Source organism: Brienomyrus brachyistius, chromosome 19 (assembly GCF_023856365.1).
Source record: "Brienomyrus brachyistius isolate T26 chromosome 19, BBRACH_0.4, whole genome shotgun sequence".
Classification (NCBI taxonomy): Eukaryota; Metazoa; Chordata; class Actinopteri; order Osteoglossiformes; family Mormyridae; genus Brienomyrus; species Brienomyrus brachyistius.
The window spans coordinates 4375630-4394385 of NC_064551.1; the positions used below are offsets into that span (position 1 = coordinate 4375630).

General features: G+C 43.9%; 3 protein-coding genes across 15 annotated transcripts in view; all 3 read right to left on the bottom strand.

Annotated features, from left to right (window-relative positions):
* The window catches only part of LOC125714940 (trace amine-associated receptor 1-like), a 96658-nt gene extending 90693 nt beyond the window's left edge, over nt 1-5965 (bottom strand). Inside the window, exon 1 of the mRNA XM_048986060.1 lies at nt 5876-5965. The gene's annotated coding sequence lies outside the window, so the exon portion shown is untranslated. The remainder of the gene's footprint in view (nt 1-5875) is intronic.
* Nucleotides 1-12941, bottom strand: part of LOC125714946 (trace amine-associated receptor 1-like) — a 62437-nt gene extending 49496 nt beyond the window's left edge. The window contains exons 1-2 of the mRNA XM_048986110.1: nt 12828-12941; nt 3775-4374 (exon numbers count right to left, since the gene is read on the bottom strand). Of these exons, the coding sequence (XP_048842067.1) occupies nt 3775-4334 (560 nt within the window). The 5' untranslated portion in view covers nt 4335-4374; nt 12828-12941. The remainder of the gene's footprint in view (nt 1-3774; nt 4375-12827) is intronic.
* LOC125714941 (trace amine-associated receptor 1-like) overlaps nt 1-18756 on the bottom strand; it is a 67435-nt gene that overhangs the window by 37493 nt on the left and 11186 nt on the right. For 5 of the 13 annotated variants that reach the window (XM_048986075.1, XM_048986064.1, XM_048986073.1 and 2 more), the window contains exon 2: nt 14207-14529. The exons of 1 other annotated variant lie outside the window; for it this stretch is intronic. In XM_048986075.1, the coding sequence (XP_048842032.1) occupies nt 14227-14529 (303 nt within the window). In that variant the 3' untranslated portion in view covers nt 14207-14226. Of the gene's footprint in view, nt 1-1759; nt 3319-13815; nt 15264-17041; nt 17131-18756 lie in introns of those variants that run through there. 7 more of the 13 variants (XR_007383893.1, XR_007383892.1, XM_048986069.1 and 4 more) reach the window with 5 other exon arrangements.

The following is an 18756-nucleotide window of genomic DNA, read 5'->3' on the forward strand; positions in this document are numbered from 1 at the left end:
GACTGCAGTCTCCCTGATCCTGCTTCCCCGCATCCTGCTCACTCACCCGTCACACAGATCATCACAATTTGCTTGTTTTCAAGACTGGGCAAACTGGAGGTGTCGTGTGAAAAACTAACCAAATGGAGCAGTCGCTGAGACAATCAAGACAAGCATTTGTATCAATTGTTCCATGCATAGAACTTTCAAAATAATTTAAATAAATTTTTTCCCCTTTTTTCCCTTTTACATTCAATACCACAAATGACAAAATGACAAACCAAAAACAGGATTTTATAAAAAATTTGAAATTAAAACATCACATTGAAATAAGCATTCAGACCTATATATAAAGGTTTATGCTATAAATAAACTTTATAATTTCTCAGGTACATCCCTTTCCTACTGATTATTTTTGTAGTTTTATAATAATTTGCTTGGATTCTGCCTGTGGTTCATTTAAGTCATTGGGCATGATTTGGAAAGGCACAGAACTGTCTGTATACTGGCGTCACCGGTGACATTATCAGATATATCAGAACAAAAACAAAATTAGGAATTCAAAACAACTGCCTGCAGAGCTTAGATTCAAGATCTGATGTAGGCTACAATTTATTTTGCAGTTTATGTAGTTTTGCAGTTTATGTATCCCAAGAGCACAGCAGGCTTCATAATCCTTAAATGGAAAAAATTTGGAATAACCAAGATGCTTTTTGGAGCTGGCTGGCCAGCCAAACTGCGCAATTGAGGAAAAATGACCTTGATACTGTAAGAGAGGTGACCAAGATCCTGACGTTCACTCTGGCTGCATGATGAAAATTGACCTTATTACCCCTTGGGTGACCAGATAATCCACGTCAGAGAGGACACTTTAAGCTGGGACAGGATTTGTAAAGTACCATTGCAATTAACAGGACCTGGATTTCACTTAACCTTAGTCCTATGTTAGCTTTCTGTTCATATCTCTTATGTTAAACAGGTCGGTGCCGACCCGTGTCTTAAATCAGCCATAAAATACCCTCAAAACAATTATTCATCATCATATTTGTTTCTTACCTCTTGCTTACCTTGTTAATAAGATACATAGGCTGAGTGGCCCTGTGCTGCCTTTGTTTACCGCCCCAGACTAAGGGTTTATCTGAACCAGAAGCACAAGATACACAGGCTGAGTGCCCTGTGCTGCCTGTGTTATCCGCCGCAGACCGAATTGTTATCTGAACCAACAGCATAGGATGCACAGGCCAAGTGACCCTGACCTGTCTGTGTTACCCACCCCAGACCGAGGGATTATCTGAACCAGAGGCATAAGATACACAGGCCGAGTGGTCACGTGCTGCCTGTGTTACAAACCCCTGACCGGGTTGTTATCTGAATCATCACCATAAGATACACAGGCTGAGTGCCCTGTGCTGCCTGTGTTACCCGCCGCAGACCGAATTGTTATCTGAACCAACAGCATAGGATGCACAGGCCAAGTGACCCTGACCTGTCTGTGATACCCACCCCAGACCGAGGGATTATCTGAACCAGAGGCAATCAGATACACAGGCCGAGTGGTCACGTGCTGCCTGTGTTACAAACCCCTGACCGGGTTGTTATCTGAATCATCACCATAAGATACAAAGGCTGAGTGCCCTGTGCTGCCTGTGTTACCTGCCCCAGACCGAGTTGTTATCTGAACCAACAGCATAGGATGCACAGGCCAAGTGACCCTGAAAATCTATGAATCAGTAAGGAGAACAACAGTTTTTTCCAACTCCAGCTTACGCCAGTTTATTTCTGGGCATCACAGAATTATTTCTGCCTAAGTAATACATACAACAGCCTAACAGATATTGATTAAACATAAGTGTGATGTCATCCAGGGAATCCAGTCAAAGTATATGTGGGGAATATGGTGAACTCTACACAATCAGTTGTCTGTTGTAGCATCTAGTCAGCGTTTTGTCAGAGCTTGTGTACATCTCTCAATGTGGGTATTAGTCAGGTCTTGGGTCTGTCCTTCTTGTCCGTGTCTAGAAAGGCCACACTGTTGGTCCAAAGTAGAAAACTTCAGGGAATGCTGGATATGTTGGTAAGGGGCTGCAGTCGCTTCTGGCCCACAAGGCTGTTATGTGGGCTATTCCAGGTGCTCCTAGGTGAACATTTCTTTGGGTATAACAATGCCTGTCAAACTCTTCCACACCATACGATTCTATACTTGGTTCTTCCAAACCCCTCTCTCAGATTTCTCCTGGACATCCTCAGGGTACTGGTAAGTCATCACGGGTTGACGCTTGTGCTGATTCTGGTGGTACCAGTATTAACACCCACCCCTGATCTAAACTGACTTTATTACGCCCAGTGCCTCAGTTTCCTAAACTCTGATTGGTCAGGCCCTAGTACAGCTTGCAGTGTCTGTAGCAGTCTGGCAGTGTAAGGGTTCACCACTCTGCCCTCCTGTTTCTACTGTAGCTTTCAAACAAGGCTGCTTGCTCTGCTCTGCAGGTACAAGCATCAGTACATCAGCAGCCGGCTGGTCTTGGTCCCTCACAGGTTATTATCCTGTAAACATCAAATGAGTTTCTGTTTCCTGTCCTCTGTTAACTTTGAGCTATTTTTACTCCATTTAATAATGTCATTATGTCAGTCTGAAGGGTTGTATCAGTCGAATGTTTGGGTGGTTTGGGGCAACTATTTTGATATAAATTATGAAGATGGCACTGAACGTAAATGTCGCCATTCAATCACTGTTTTTTCACTCACATTTCCTTGACAATTATGAAGATCGAAAGTAAACAGGATAGAAAAATGACGAAAACCAGTTTGAATCAGGAGCCAATGTACAAAATAAACACTGTTATATAAATTATATATAATATAGTTTGCAAGAAAATATGTTTTTATTTCCCATCTTCTGTTAACTTCTAGATTTTTCTTCTAATCTGACTTTTAATGTCATCATGTTAATCTGTAAGGTTGTACCAATTGAACATTTTGTGTATTTTCATATACAGTATAATATAAAAACACAGAATTTAAATCTCATCATTCAAACAGTTTCACATTTTATAATTAGCATTTTCTAAAAGCTAAAGTGAACGAGAGAAAAATGGTGAAAATCAGTTTGAATTAGAGCCACTCTACAGAATATAGTATATATAATTTATTTAGTGGTGTTTATAGCAATAACTAGTATAAACCGCTCCATCTGTGCTCTGCCCTGACATTAAAGGCAGACAGTCAGTGATGATAATTACAGACACAGGAGTCAGTATCAGAGGAGCAGTAACATCGATGTGGGAAATGAGGAGAAAAGACAGAAACCTCAGTCACACTGTACATTTACCAGCATTTAACCTGGACCCACCATAGTAACATTAATCAAAACTGTTTAATATTTTACTAAAGGCTTTTCTCAGTGACTCCCTAAACCATTTAAATAAGAAAGAATAAATGATGGGATTCATTCCTGAATTTAAATAGCACATCCATATAAAAATCTCATATAGGTACGGTGTGGATAAACCAGTGACTGGGTCTATTATTATGCATATAAAACCGGGTGACCAGCAGGACAGGAACACAGCAGTAACTATGCCCAGTGTCCTGGTGGATTTTTGCTCCATCTTAGATAGAATGATTCTGGTCTTTTCACGGTTCCTGTTAATTAGAATTGTGACCTGAATTGAATGGGCTTGTTTATGTGCAATAACTAGGATTTTCAGGTAGAGGCCAAGCATAAATAACCCTGGGATGAAGAAAACAAAAAGGGAAAATAATATGCTTGACACCTTGTCTAGTAACACAGCACACCTTCCCTCACAGTTTAACTGTCTGAGGTAAACATCCTGAATTATCAAGCTGTTTAGCTCCATCCCAAAGGTGACAAGAGCAGAAAGAACCCAGCAGGTTAGGATCATGTACTTGGCAACACAGTTAGTGATCAAAGCGTGATACAGCAGAGGCTGAGAAACAGCAACGTATCGCTCAACAGAAATCAAATAAAGCAAAAAAATGGATCCTGTAGTGAGTAAAGTTTCTATACTGGTGTGGATCTTACACATCCAGTCACCCAAATACCAGCAGGTTTCCAGGGTACGTATCAGGCTAGGCGGCATGACCACTGCCCCCAGGAGGAAGTCGCTGACAGCCAGGGAGAGGATGAGGTAATTGGTGGGAGTGTGCAGCTGTTTGGAGCGGGATATAGTAATAATGACGAGGAGATTTCCCAGCACAGTGAGGAGCACGGTGGCCCCTAACAGAACATACAAAGAGGCTCGTATTGTGGTTGGATAAACGTGCTTTAGGCAGGAAGTGTTTGAGGATTCGAAGCAATAGTGTATATTTTCAGGCCCAGAATGGTTAGTTCTCATCTTTTTGTGTTCCAAAGGATAAAAAAGCAACCTTTGCAACCTGCATGGGGAAACAAAGAGAGATTTTTATCCACACCAGTCCTGCACTTGAAATGAACTTTTTTATGTATGTAGATTTTTATACACCATAGTACTTTTTTCTCAGTACTATGGTAACTAATCATTTGCAGTGTTAACATCTCTCATTACATATATACACATAAACATATTCTTGTGTCAATTTCTGTGTGTACATACATACAGCACTGTGCAAAAATCTTAGGCAGTGAAAGAAAATTATGGTTATATGATCGTCACACTGCAGTAGGGCTGGATTAAGAGCATTAAGTGCCCCTGAGCAACAGCACACATGACGTCACATCAGAAAGAAACGGAGCTGATTGGTGGCTCATAGAATGCATGTGACACAGTGAAAATGCTACACAGGCTTTTCAGTGGCTGCCAAAGAACAATATACTTCCATCCATTGTCTATACCTGCTTGTTCTGTGCAGGGTCATGTGGTTCTGGGGGACTGAGTCTATCCCAGAAGCTACCAGCACAAGGCAGGGAATAACACAGGACGGGGCACCAACCCATCTCAGGGCAAACACAGCTACACTCACTCACACACAACTGGGTAACTTCATTTTACCTTAGCATGGTTTTGGACTGTGGGAGCAAACTGGAAAGCCCAGAGGAAACCCCACGGCGACAAGGGGAGAACATGCAAACATCTCACATGTGGAGCCGGGGCAGAGTCTGAGACTCAGATCCCAGAGGAAACGACGAATCCCTGCTTCACCGTGCCGCCCCCGAACAATCATATCAAGTATATCAGACGTTAATTTGCATGAACTTGTTAAAAGACATTGTTGAATGGGAGTGGGGGGGATTAGGAGGGGGTGCCCTGCTTGGTGCCCCCTGAGAACATGGTGCCTGCTGCCATGTGCTGAAATGCCCGCGTGGTTAATCAGGGTCAGCACTGCAGGGATGCAGACACATAGTAAAAGAACCGGTTTGAGCCGCCCCTCCCCCGGAGATTTTTTATTATTGATCAAGAAGCAGGCAGATATTTTGAATCCCTCTCGAAATTTGAGGCCCTACAGAAGTGGACCCCCCCCACCAGTCTGCAAAATCTACAGAGAGGCACCTATCAGTAGGGCAGCTGGACACCCCAAGAAATTTATTTCTGGCTAAAGGCCTGGAACTTTGGCATAAATCTTTGTATCCAGCAAGATATCTGTAACTGTTTTGGAGAAAATAAGAAATTGCGTTAACTTTTATTGTTATTGTTCAATTACATTCATTCCAGTATTAAATAATTGAAATAATTTTTTTTTTCTATGAGAAAATGTGCTCTTACTACATAGATAAAAAGCTTAAAACATTTTCCTTGACTTGCTAAAACTTTTGCACAGTACTGTATACTGTATCCTGTAAATGCGTATTATCTATAAATTTTCTAATTTAAACTGCATCAAGATAGAACTCAACAAGTACAACATTTTGTACAGCAGCTGAAAGCAATACAAGAGTAAGACCTTGTGAACCATACAGTACCTCCGTGTGAAGTCCTGCAGCAGACTGACTGGGCAGTAGAGAAGCCTCTCTAATATACCATCATCACCCGATACTTCGTACCCTGTGACCAATGCAGTCTTAGCTTTCCCCAATAGTGTTAATTAACCAATCAGTCAACAGGCTGCCCCCTTGAGTAAATGCTCTTTATTGTAATGTTTTTGTCAAATATTACAGCAGTGTTTGATAGTAACTAAATAAGACAACAATTGCAGGTGCAAACATTACTTACTCACTGGAGACATTTGTTTTCCTTACTGCCAAGGCTTCGAGACACAAACACACTGCCCTCCCCCTAAGTCAAGGCCCAAGAGCACATATGTGCTAAGTCATCTCTGCTGTCATGTTGAATCTGTCACCTGAAGTGGCCACCTTACAGACTGGGGAAAGGCAATCTGTAGGGGAGCGAGGGGCGAGCTGTGCCAGTCTACAGAGTGACCTTAAAGCGAGGCCATGACAGGAATACTGTCACCAACTAAAGTACGTACAGTACATATATTTCAGGATGTGGTGCATCTCTGGGAACAGTCACTCTGGATCTGAAATACAGCATTTAAGAAATATAGCTTTCTGAAAAAAAGGGGTCTTGTGAGACAACTTGCCCTGGTGTGGGATAAGTTGTACCTTTGGAGAGAATACAGTACATTGGGGTCAATTGTGCCTTTGATTATTGAAGTAAAACCGTATATTTCCATCTCAGAATCTGTAATTCTAAATAAAAGCTAGACAAATTCAATACAAAATTGCTCACTGAAGGTTTATTTAAAGTTATTTAACAACATCAAAGGCCAATTTTCTACAAGCCTTGATTGTGTACAGGAGTGTCTTTCTGGGGCTGGCATGGCAAGGCCATTCTTACATGTCCATCACCTTAGAGAGCCTATCAAAGAACCCCCCCACCTTGTGCCTATTCAAGGCAGTAGCTCTCTCTACCAAGAGAGGTTGCTTCAGGAGTGCAGCAAGACAAAAGGTGTCGTGCTTTAAAGGGCGCAAACCAATCACGTCCTAGAAAAGATTAGCATTAGCATATTAGCATATCTCTTAATTTGTCCCTTATAGGGCCATTTCAGTTTCAAGTTGAAGCCATATGCTCTAAATAAGTACCCAATTTTGCTTCTCTGTGAATGATCTGCATGGTGATAACCGATAATGAGCATTTCCTGGGGAAATAATTGGGTAAATTTTCCCTATTACTTTTTCTTAATAAATGCACGGCCATTTTTCTCCGTGTCAAGCCTAATATGGGGGGCTTAGAATGAGTAGACTTCTTTTATTAAAAACACATAAAAATGGCTGGCCCTTAGGCCATTACCTACACCGATGTCCTCCACCAGTGACGTGAGGCCTGAGTACAGAGGCACATACACAATGCCGGGTTCAAAAGACGAAAACATTTTAAACAATACATTCAGCGCAAATGGGTTTGCTGTGGTGGAGGGAGTTTGCTGGTATCCCTGCACCTGCTGGAGTGGTGGGGGGGGGGGGAGTGAGGCTGAGAAAAAACAGGATAGCAGACATAACTGAAAAGCGAAAAGGGCTTCGGCAGCTAATGGATTTTTTAGTCTTTTAATTTTTAAATCTCGTCTTTGATCGTTAGGTGGGAGGGGCACCTTAGTACAATTTTCATGGACTAATAAGGAACGGTCCTGAAAATATGGGATGGGGGGGGATGGGGGGTTACTCTACCCACACAGTATTCTACGGCCCGTTGGAACCCCTAGCATAGTTAACTCAAATACAGTGTCCAGTCTGTTATATCATGTTCTGTTAAACTTTATACAGCAGCTACATTCTATTGAAACAGTTTGTTTGGTTGCAATATACTCTATAGAGATTGTTAAGATTCTAGCAACAAATGGGCCTGGTTAAACAGGAACACTCTCCATTGTCATAAAGTTTCCTCCTAATAATTTTGCATAACAGAGAAGATCCCTTTCAAAGAAAACATAATGTTCTTTTTCAGACTTGCAATATGATATTCAAGTTACAACCTCTACTCCTCTGAAACATTATGCTTATCCTGTCAACACTTGTAAATGCGAGGCTATCAGTAAGGAGGTGAACTACTTGTTGGCGCAAAGCTTCACTTTATCTAGTTCTAGTTCTGCCTGTGTTTTTGTTCTGAAACCGGATGCCTCCTCTTGCCTTTGTATGGATTATCACCATTTACATGCTGCAGCAGCACCGGATTCACTTCCTCTTCTGTCTATAGAGGACTGTGTTAAAAGCATCTGTACTGCTCAGTTTATAACTAAGTTACATTTACTTGAGAGTTATTGGCAAGTTCCTCTTACGCCTCTGAGCTCTCAGCTTTTGTGACACCGAATGCCTCCTTGCAGTATGCCATGATGCCGTTCGGACTCCGAAACCTGCCCGTAATGCTCTAGCAGTTAGTGAATCTTGCATTGTCCAATGCTTCAAACTGTTCAGCCTGTCTAGATAATCTTATCAAGACATCTTGTCTTTACTCTCCGGACTGGACCAGTCATGTGTTGACTTTGAAAGAGGTGTTTGAGCAGTTAAGGAATGTGTCCCTAACACTTCCCTTAGCGAAATTTGAGTTTCCTATGGCTATGTTCACCTATCTAGGACATCAGGGAGGGCAGCGCTAAGTCTGTCCTGTTGACGCTAAGGTAGTTACTACTGTTTCTAAAGTACCTCTTGTTAGAGTACCAGTCTCGTGATAATGCGAACACCAGGACAAAGCAATATATTTTTAATCTCTTCACTTAGAAAGCTGAAGTTAATTTGCCAAGCGCAGAGTACCACTGGCACTGAATGACACAACAACACGAACCGAGGTATTTTGTACTGAATTCGAAAAATGGCTATCATATATTACCAGTTCACATTCCTGCCAGCAGCACGCCCCTTTCCGGGGCGTCTTAAAAGGGCCAGGTCAATAGGGGATGCCATTGCCCGGATCCCCAAAATCCTTAAAGGGGCAACACCTGCTCCTAAGGTGCCACCCCTGGCTGCTGCGCCTTATGTTCCTGACCTGCCACCCACAGGAGCCCGGTGGCTGACGCACTGCCCAAAGAGGCTCGCGCTGCATCCGAGGCCCCTGTAGCACCCCGAGTGGTTCCTACAGAGCTGCCACCCTGTGGAGCTTCAGTCCTGACTGCTGCTCCGCCTGCGGCTCCTGCTGTGGCCCCGTCTGCTGCTCTGCCTAAGGCGCCGCTTCCGCCTCCTGCACTGGCCCCACCTCCTGCTGCGGCCAAGGCTCCTGCTGCGCCCAATGTCCCGGCGCTACCCGTCCTTGCTCTGCCCATTTCTGTTCCGCCCGTCCTTACTCACCCACCCTTCAACTCCACCCGCACCTGAGGTCCCAGTTCCACCCATCGCAGAGGCTCCAATCCCTCTGGCACCTGCTCTGGCTCCCACTACCCCAGTTCTGGTCCCCGAGGAGGTCTCAGACTACCTGACCGTCCAGCCTCCTCCCTTGATGGAGGGAGAGGAGGAGCTCGAAAGGGACCCCTCCGGGAGTTCCCTAATGGCCCAAATGGACTCCTTCAGGAGGAGGACTCCTCTGCCTTCGCCCCAGTAGGGTCGATCCCGGCCAGAATTCCGCCAGTCAGTGTCCCGTAAAGGGAGGGGACATAGGCGCAGGACTCGAGTCCCACCCGCCTGCGGGTCCCCCGGCGTCGCCTTGTTGCCGGCCTGTGGTCGCACCTCTGACGCCTCATCGGCGGCCTGTTCCCTGTGCCCCGGTAATGGTTTCATCTTGTTCCCGGTCCTGTCCTGTCCATCTAGGGTGCATGTTCTCCCCATGTCGTCGTGAGGTTTCCCCCCCACAGTCCAAAAACATGCTGAGGCTAATTGGAGTTGCTAAGTTGCCCATAGGAGTGCATGCGTGAGTGAATGGTGTGTGAGTGTGCCCTGCGATGGGCTGGTCCCCCACCCTGGGTTGTTCCCTAACTCGTGCACATTGCTTCCGGGATAGGCTCCGGACCCCTCGCGACCCAGTAGGATAAGCGGTTTGGAAAATGGATGGATGGATGGATATTTGTTTCTTACCTCTTGCTTACCTTGTTAATAAGATACGCAGGCTGAGTGGCCCTGTGCTGCCTGTATTACACACCCCAGACTGAACAGTTATTGGAACCAGAAGCATAAGATACACAGGTTGAATGGCCCTGTATTGCCTTTGTTTTCCGCCTCAGGTTGAGTTGTTAAATGAACCATAGGCATAAGTTACACGGGCTGAGTGACCCTGTGTTGCCTCAGTTACCAGCGCCAGACTGAGGGGTTATCTGAACCAGAAGCATAAGATGCACAGGCTGAGTGGCCTGTGCTGCCTGTGTTAACTGCCCCAGACCGAGTTGTTATCTGAAGCAGCAGCATAAGATACACAGGCTGAGTGGCCCTGTGCTGCCTGTGTTACCCGCTGCAGACCGATTTATCTGAACCAACAGCATAGGATGCACAGGCTGTGGCCCTGTGCTGCCTGTGTTACCCGCCGCAGACCGAGTTGTTATCTGAAGCAGCAGCATAAGATACACAGGCTGAGTGGCCCTGACCTGTCTGTGTTACCCACCCCAGACCGAGGGATTATCTGAACCAGAGGCATAAGATGCACAGGCCGAGTGGTCACGTGCTGCCTGTGTTACAAACCCCTGACCGGGTTGTTATCTGAATCACCAGCATAAGATACACAGGCTCAGTGGCCCTGTGCTGCCTGTGTTACCCGCCCCAGACAAAGGGGTTATCTGAATCAGCAATATAAGCTACGCAGACTAAGTGGTCCTGTGCTGCCTGTGTTACCTGCCCCACACCGAGCTGTTATCTGAACCACCAGCATAGGATACACAGGCTCAGTGGCCCTGTGCTGCCTCTGTTACCCGCCGCAGACCGAGTTGTTATCTGAACCAACAGCATAGGATGCACAGGCCAGGTGAACCTGAAAATCTATAAATCAGTAAGGAGAACAACAGTTTTCTCCAACTCCAGCTTACGCAATTTATTTCTGGGCATCACAGAATTATTTCTGCCTAAGTAATATATACAACAGCCTAACAGATATTGATTAAACATAAGTGTGATGTCATCCAGGGCATCCAGTCAAAGTATATGTGGGGAATATGGTCAACTCTACACAGTCAGTTGTCTGTTGTAGCATCTAGTCAGTGTTTTGTAAGAGCTTGTGTGCATCTCTCAATGTGGGTATTAGTCAGGTCTTGGGTCTGTCCTTCTTGTCCGTGTCTAGAAAGACCACACTGTTGGTCCAAAGTAGAAAACTTCAGTGAATGCTGGATATGTTGGTATGGGGCTGCAGTCGCTTCTGGCCCACAAGGCTGTTATGTGGGCTATTCCAGGTGCTCCTAGGTGAACATTTCTTTGGGTATAACAATGCCTGTCAAACTCTTCTGCACCATACGATTCTATACTTGGTTCTTCCAAACCCCTCTCTCAGATTTCTCCTGGACATCCTCAGGGTACTGGTAAGTCATCACGGGTTGGCGCTTGTGCTGATTCTGGTGGTACCAGTATTAACGCCCAGTGCCTCAGTTTCCTAAACTCTGATTGTTCAGGCCCTAGTACAGCTTGCAGTGTCTGTAGCAGTCTGGCAGTGCAAGGGTTCACCACTCTGCCCTCCTGTTTCTACTGTAGCTTTCAAACAAGGCTGCTTGCTCTGCTCTGCAGGTACAAGCATCAGTACATCAGCAGCCAGCTGGTCTTGGTCCCTCACAGGTTATTATCCTGTAAACATCAAATGAGTTTTTGTTTCCTGTCCTCTGTTAACTTCTGGATTTTGTTTTCTAATCTGACTTGTAATGTTTTATTGTCACCATATCAATCTTTAATGATGTCCCGGTTGTGTATTTTGATGTATAATATTAAAAACACTGAATTTAAATCTCACCAACACAGTTTTGCTTTCACATTTTATCATTTGCATTTTTGAAAAATTAAAGTGAATGAGAGAAAAATGATGAAAAGCAGTTTCAATTAGAGCCACTCCACAGAATATACAGGATGTCCATAAAGTCTCTTTACAATTTCAAAAATGTATTACAAAGGCAATTGATGAGATATCTTCATCAGATTTGTTGTATGTGCTCAGTGGTTATCAAAGTTTTTAATCACATTGCGAACAAAGGTTCCGGAATAGCAGTAATCTAAAGCAGAGGATCACTGAAGCCATTACCCCCATTGCTGAGGGGACGCTACAGCGAACATGACAAGGAATCGAGTACCGTCTTCATGTGCTTCATGCAGCTAATGGTGCCCATATAGAGGTGTATTAAATGAGGCAAAAAAACGTAAATATATACGTCTCATTTTGTAATCATTTCCACATATCTGTCCTTTCATTTGCCTTTGTAATATTTTTTTTCTGCCACCCCCCCCCCTCTCCGGAGGACAACTTTATTTTAACTTAAAGTTACAGTGTAAAGATATTCAATTCCAACGTGGCCACAAATTTTCTCAGCTCACTGAGAAGGTGTTTTTCTTGGGAGGAAACATGTGCTGATTCCAACGTCTTAAATTTCTGTTCTAGTTCCGTCTCGAGTGCTTTTCCCTTTTTCTCTCTGTGTGCTGAATGTGAAATTATTCTGCCTCGTATTACAGCCTTTGCCGTCTCCCAGCAAAAGCACACAGATATACCAGGCAGGTAATTCATTTCAATAAATGTTGTCCGATATTTTTTAATAACTTCTAGAAATTCTGAGTCCATTAGTAATGATGCATTCAGTCTCCACCGTTTAAAAGGTGGTGCACTAACTCCTATAGTGACAGGTGCATGGTCACTGATTGTGATCGGGTGAATTTGTGTCACATAAAAATTGTGACACATAGTAAAAGAACCGGTTTGAGCCGCCCCTCCCCTGGATATTTTTTATTATTGATCAAGATAGGACTCAACAGATACAACATTTTGTACAGCAGCTGAAAGCAATACAAGAGTAAGACCTTGTGAACCATACAGTACCTCCGTGTGAAGTCCTGCAGCAGACTGACTGGGCAGTAGAGAAGCCTCTCTAATATACCATCATCACCCGATACTTCGTACCCTGTGACCAATGCAGTCTTAGCTTTCCCCAATAGTGTTAATTAACCAATCAGTCAACTGGCTGCCCCCTTGAGTAAATGCTCTTCATTTCAGTGTTTTTGGTAAACATTACAGCTGTGTTTGATAGTAACTAAATAAGACAATAACTGCAGGTGTAAACATTACTTACTCACTGTAGCAAGATGTTTTACGTAATAACTGTGTCTATTATAGAAGGGAACGATGCAGAGTTATGGAACATACACGCATCTGTAGAACTTTCACCATAGTCATACCTCCTTATTGCGTATGTCATGAGCTTGAAGCAGTTTAACAAGCTTGTGAGACACAAACACGTCTTTTCCCGACTGCCAAGGCCTAAGTCACACACACACACAGCCTTCCCTCTACGTTCAAGGCCCCGGAGCTCATTGATGGTGTGACCGGTACTGTGCAGAGGCATTTTGAGGGGCAGGTGCTCAAAGCCTTGACACATACATTAAAGGGGCACTCTGTACCTTTAGATGGACACACTGTAAAGAGTTTAAGCAAAAGGAGCTGGTGCCCAGGCACCCCCAGCTCCCCCCACCCCCATGCTTGAGCATGACTGTTGTTCACCTCCTCCAGAACTATTTGCTGTAGAGGAGTTTATATAAAATCCTGTTCTGGGTCTTCTGCAGTTTAGTGGCCCTTTGCTGCCTGTGTTTAAAAGGTGGTGCACTAACTTTTACAGTGACCGTCATAGTGACAGGTGCATGGCCACTGATTGTGATCGGGTGAATTTGTCTCTCACATATATCCTTCATGACTGAATTGCTGCTAAGAAAAAAGTCCATCAGGGAGTAAGAATGGTGGACTGGCGAGAAAACATGCATTATCTGAGCGTGGCGTGAAAAGTACGACATCACATAGGCCGAAATCATTCATATGTTGTTTTATTGTTTCGGATGACTGGCAAGAACAGTAACTAGCTGCTATACTATATCTGTCAGATTCTGGGTTAAGTATTAAGTTGAAGTCCCCTCCCAATACAAGTTTTGTCTGAGTGCGTTGATATTGCAGCAAATAATAATACATTTTTGAAATTGTGAAGAGACTTTATGGACACCCTGTATTATATATAATTTATTTAGTGGTGTTTATAGCAATAACTAGTATAAACCGCTCCATCTGTGCTCTGCCCTGACATGAAAGGCAGACAGTCAGTGATGATAATTACAGACACAGGAGTCAGTATCAGAGGAGCAGTAACATCGATGTGGGAAATGAGGAGAAAAGACAGAAACCTCAGTCACACTGTACATTTAACAGCATTTAACCTGGACCCTCCATAGTAACATTAATCAAAACTGTTTAATATTTTACTAAAGGCTTTTCTCAGTGACTCCCTAAACCATTTAAATAAGAATGAATAAATTATGGGATTCATTACTGAATTCAAATAGCAAATCCAAATCAGGATGTCATACAGGTACGGTGTGGATAAACCAGTGACTGGATCTATTATTAAATATATAAAACAGGGCGACCAGCAGGACAGGAACACAGCAGTAACTATGCCCAGTGTCCTGGTGGATTTTTGCTCCATCTTAGACAGAATGGTTTTAGTTTTTTCATGGTTCCTGTTAATTAGAATTGTGACCTGAATTGAACGGGCTTGTTTATGTGCAATAACTAGGATTTTCAGGTAGAGGACAAGCATAAATAACCCTGGGATGAAGAAAATAAAAAGGGAAAACAATATGCTTGACACCTTGTCTAGTATCACAGCACACCTTCCCTCACAGTTTAATTGTCTGGGGTAAACATCCTGAATTATCAAGCTGCTTAGCTCCATCCCAAAGCTGACAAGGGCAGAAAGAACCCAGCAGGTCAAGATCATGTACTTTGCAACACAGTTAGTGATTAAAGCGTGATACAACAGAGGCCGAGAAACAGCAACGTATCGCTCAACAGAAATCAAATAAAGCATATAAATGGATGCTGCAGTGAGTAAAGTTTCTATACTGGTGTGGATCTTACACAACCAGTCACCCAAATACCAGCAGGTTTCCAGGGAGCGTATCAGGCTAGGCGGCATGACCACTGCCCCCAGGAGGAAGTCGCTGACAGCCAGGGAGAGGATGAGGTAATTGGTGGGAGTGTGCAGCTGTTTGGAGTGGGATATAGTAACGATGACGAGGAGATTTCCCAGCACAGTGAGGAGTACGGTGGCCCCTAACAGAACATACAAAGGGGCTCGTATTGTGGTTGGATAAATGTGCTTTAGGCAGGAAGTGTTTGAGGATTCAAAGCAATAATGTATATTTTCAGTCCCAGAATGGTTAGTTCTCATCTTTTTGTGTTCCAAAGGATAAAAATAACAACCTTTGCAACCTGCATGGGGAAACAAAGAGAGATTTTAACCTGCACAACCACACCAGTCCTGCACTTAAAATGAACTTTTTTATGTATGTAGATTTTTATACACCATAGTACATTTTCTCAGTACTATGGTAACTAATCATTTGCAGTGTTAACATCTCTCATTACATATATATACACATAAACATATTCTTTTGTCAATTTCTGTGTGTACATACATAGAGCACTGTGCAAAAATCTTAGGCAGCGAAAGAAAATTATGGTTATATGATCGTTACACTGCAGCAGGGCTGGATTAAGAGCATTAAGTGCCCCTGAGCAATAGCACACATGACGTCACATCAGAAAGGAACGGAGCTGATTGGTGGCTCACAGAATGCATGTAACACAGTGAAAATGCTACACAGGCTTTTCAGTGGCTGCCAAAGAACAATATACTTCCATCCATTGTCTATACCTGCTTGTTCTGTGCAGGGTCATGTGGTTCTGGGGGACTGAGTCTATCCCAGAAGCTACCAGCACAAGGCAGGGAATAACACAGGATGGGGCACCAACCCATCTCAGGGCAAACACAGCCACACTCACACACACACACAACTGGGTAACTTCATTTTACCTTAGCATAGTTTTGGACTGTGGGGGCAAACTGGAAAGCCCAGAGGAAACCCCACGGCGACAAGGGGAGAACATGCAAACGTCTCACATGTGGAGCCGGGGCAGAGTCTGAGACTCAGATCCCAGAGGAAACGACGAATCCCTGCTTCACCGTGCCGCCCCCGAACAATCATATCAAATATAATAGACGTTAATTCACGTGAACTTCTTAAAAGACATTGTTGAATGGGAGCGGGGGGGATTAGGAGGGGCTGCCCTGCTTGGTGCCCCCTGAGAACATGGTGCCTGCTGCCATGTGCTGAAATGCCCGCGTGGTTAATCAGGGTCAGCACTGCAGGCATGCAGACACATAGTAAAAGAACCGGTTTGAGCTGCCCCTCCCCCGGAGATTTTTTATAATTGATCAAGAAGCAGGCAGATATTTTGAGTCCCTCTCGAAATTTGTTTGAGGCCCCACAGAAGTGGACCCCCCCCCCCAGCAGTCTGCAAAAGCAACAAAGAGGGACCTATCAGTAGGGCAGCTGGACAACGCAAGAAATTTATTTTTGGCTACAGTCCTGGAACTTTGGCGTAAAAATGTCTCTCAAAGTGCATTAGCTTAAGCTTTAAGAGAAAAGTCACACTAATACCTCCAGTGACTGTCCAATATATCCTTGTTTTTGCTACTTTTTCTGACCACTGACATACTATGTTTAGCTAATCAGTACTTCAGAAAATTATTTAAATGATTTAGTTAATTAACTGAGCTGGTGGTGAAATTTAACAAAAAATGGCTGAGTTGCCATTGAGGAGAGGTTTGGGCACCAAAGTGGTGATCTTCTAGTCATCCAGCAAGATGTCTGTAACTTTTTTGGAGAAAATAAGAAATTGTGTTAACTTTTATTGTTATTGCACAATTACATTCATTCCAATGTAAAATAATTTTTTAAATTATTTAAATGAATAAATTTTCTCTGAGAAAATGTGCTCTTAATATGTAGATAAAAAGCTTGAAACATTTTCTTTGACTTGCTAAGACTTTTGCACAGGACTGTATACTGTATCCTGTAAATATGTACAGTATTATCTATAAATTTTCTAATTTAAACTGCATTAAGATAGGACTCAACAGATACAACATTTTGTACAGCAGCTGAAAGCAATACAAGAGTAAGACCTTGTGAACCATACAGTACCTCCGTGTGAAGTCCTGCAGCAGACTGACTGGGCAGTAGAGAAGCCTCTCTAATATACCATCATCACCCGATACTTCGTACCCTGTGACCAATGCAGTCTTAGCTTTCCCCAGTAGTGTTAATTAACCAATCAGTGAACAGGCTGCCCCCTTGAGTAAATGCTCTTCATTTCAGTGTTTTTGGTAAACATTACAGCTGTGTTTGATAGTAACTAAATAAGACAATAACTGCACGTGTAAACATCACTTTCACTGTAGCAAGATGTTTTACGTAATAACTGTGTCTATTATAGAAGGGAACGATGCAGAGTTATGGAACATACACACATCTGTAGAACTTTCACCATAGTCATACCTCCTTATTGCGTATGTCATGAGCTTGAAGCAGTTTAACAATCTTGTGAGACACAAACACGTCTTTTCCCGACTGCCAAGGCCTAAGTCACACACACACACAGCCCTCCCTCTACGTTCAAGGCCCCGGAGCTCATTGATGGTGTGACCGGTACTGTGCAGAGGCATTTTGAGGGGCAGGTGCTCAAAGCCTTGACACAGACATTAAAGGGACACTCTGTACCTTTAGATGGACACACTGTAAAGAGTTTAAGCAAAAGGAGCTGGTGCCCAGGCACCCCCAGCTCCCCCCACCCCCATGCTTGAGCATGACTGTTGTTTAACTCCTCCAGAACTATTTGCTGTAGAGGAGTTTATATAAAATCCTGTTCTGGGTCTTCTGCAGTTTAGTGGCCCTTTGCTGCCTGTGTTTAAAAGGTGGTGCACTAACTTTTACAGTGACCGTCATAGTGACAGGTGCATGGCCACTGATTGTGATCGGGTGAATTTGTCTCTCACATATATCCTTCATGACTGAATTGCTGCTAAGAAAAAAGTCCATCAGGGAGTAAGAATGGTGGACTGGCGAGAAAACATGCATTATCTGAGCGTGGCGTGAAAAGTACGACATCACATAGGCCGAAATCATTCATATGTTGTTTTATTGTTTCGGATGACTGGCAAGAACAGTAACTAGCTGCTATACTATATCTGTCAGATTCTGGGTTAAGGCACCCCCAGCTCCCCCCACCCCCATGCTTGAGCATGACTGTTGTTTAACTCCTCCAGAACTATTTGCTGCAGAGGAGTTTATATATAATCCTGTTCTGGGTCTTCTGCAGTCTAGTGGACCTGTACTGCCTGTGTTACCCCCCCCACCCCCAAAGACTGAGGGGTTATCTGATCCAGCATCATAAGATATACAGGCTGAGTGGCCCTGTGCTGCCTGTGTTAACAGCCCCGGATTGAAGGGTTATCTGAACCAGCACATAAGATACACAGGCTGAGTGACCCTGTGCTGCCTGTGTTACCCATCCCAGACTAAGTTAACTGAACCAGCAGAATAAGATACACAGGCTAAGTGGCCCTGTACTGCCTTTGTTTCCCGCCCCAGACCGAGTTGTTATCTGAACCAGCCGCAGAAGATACAGGCTGATTTACCCTGTGTTGCCTCTGTTACCCGCGCCAGACTGAGGGGTTATCTGAACCAGAAGCATAAGATGCACAGGCTAAGTGACCCTGTGCTGCCCCTGTTTCCCGCTTAAGCTTCAGTTGTTAACTGAACCACCAGCATAAGATACAGGCTGATTTAACCTGTGTTGCCTTGTTACCAGCGTCAGACTGCCATACCCCAGTTCCGGTCCCCGAGGAGGTGTCAGACTA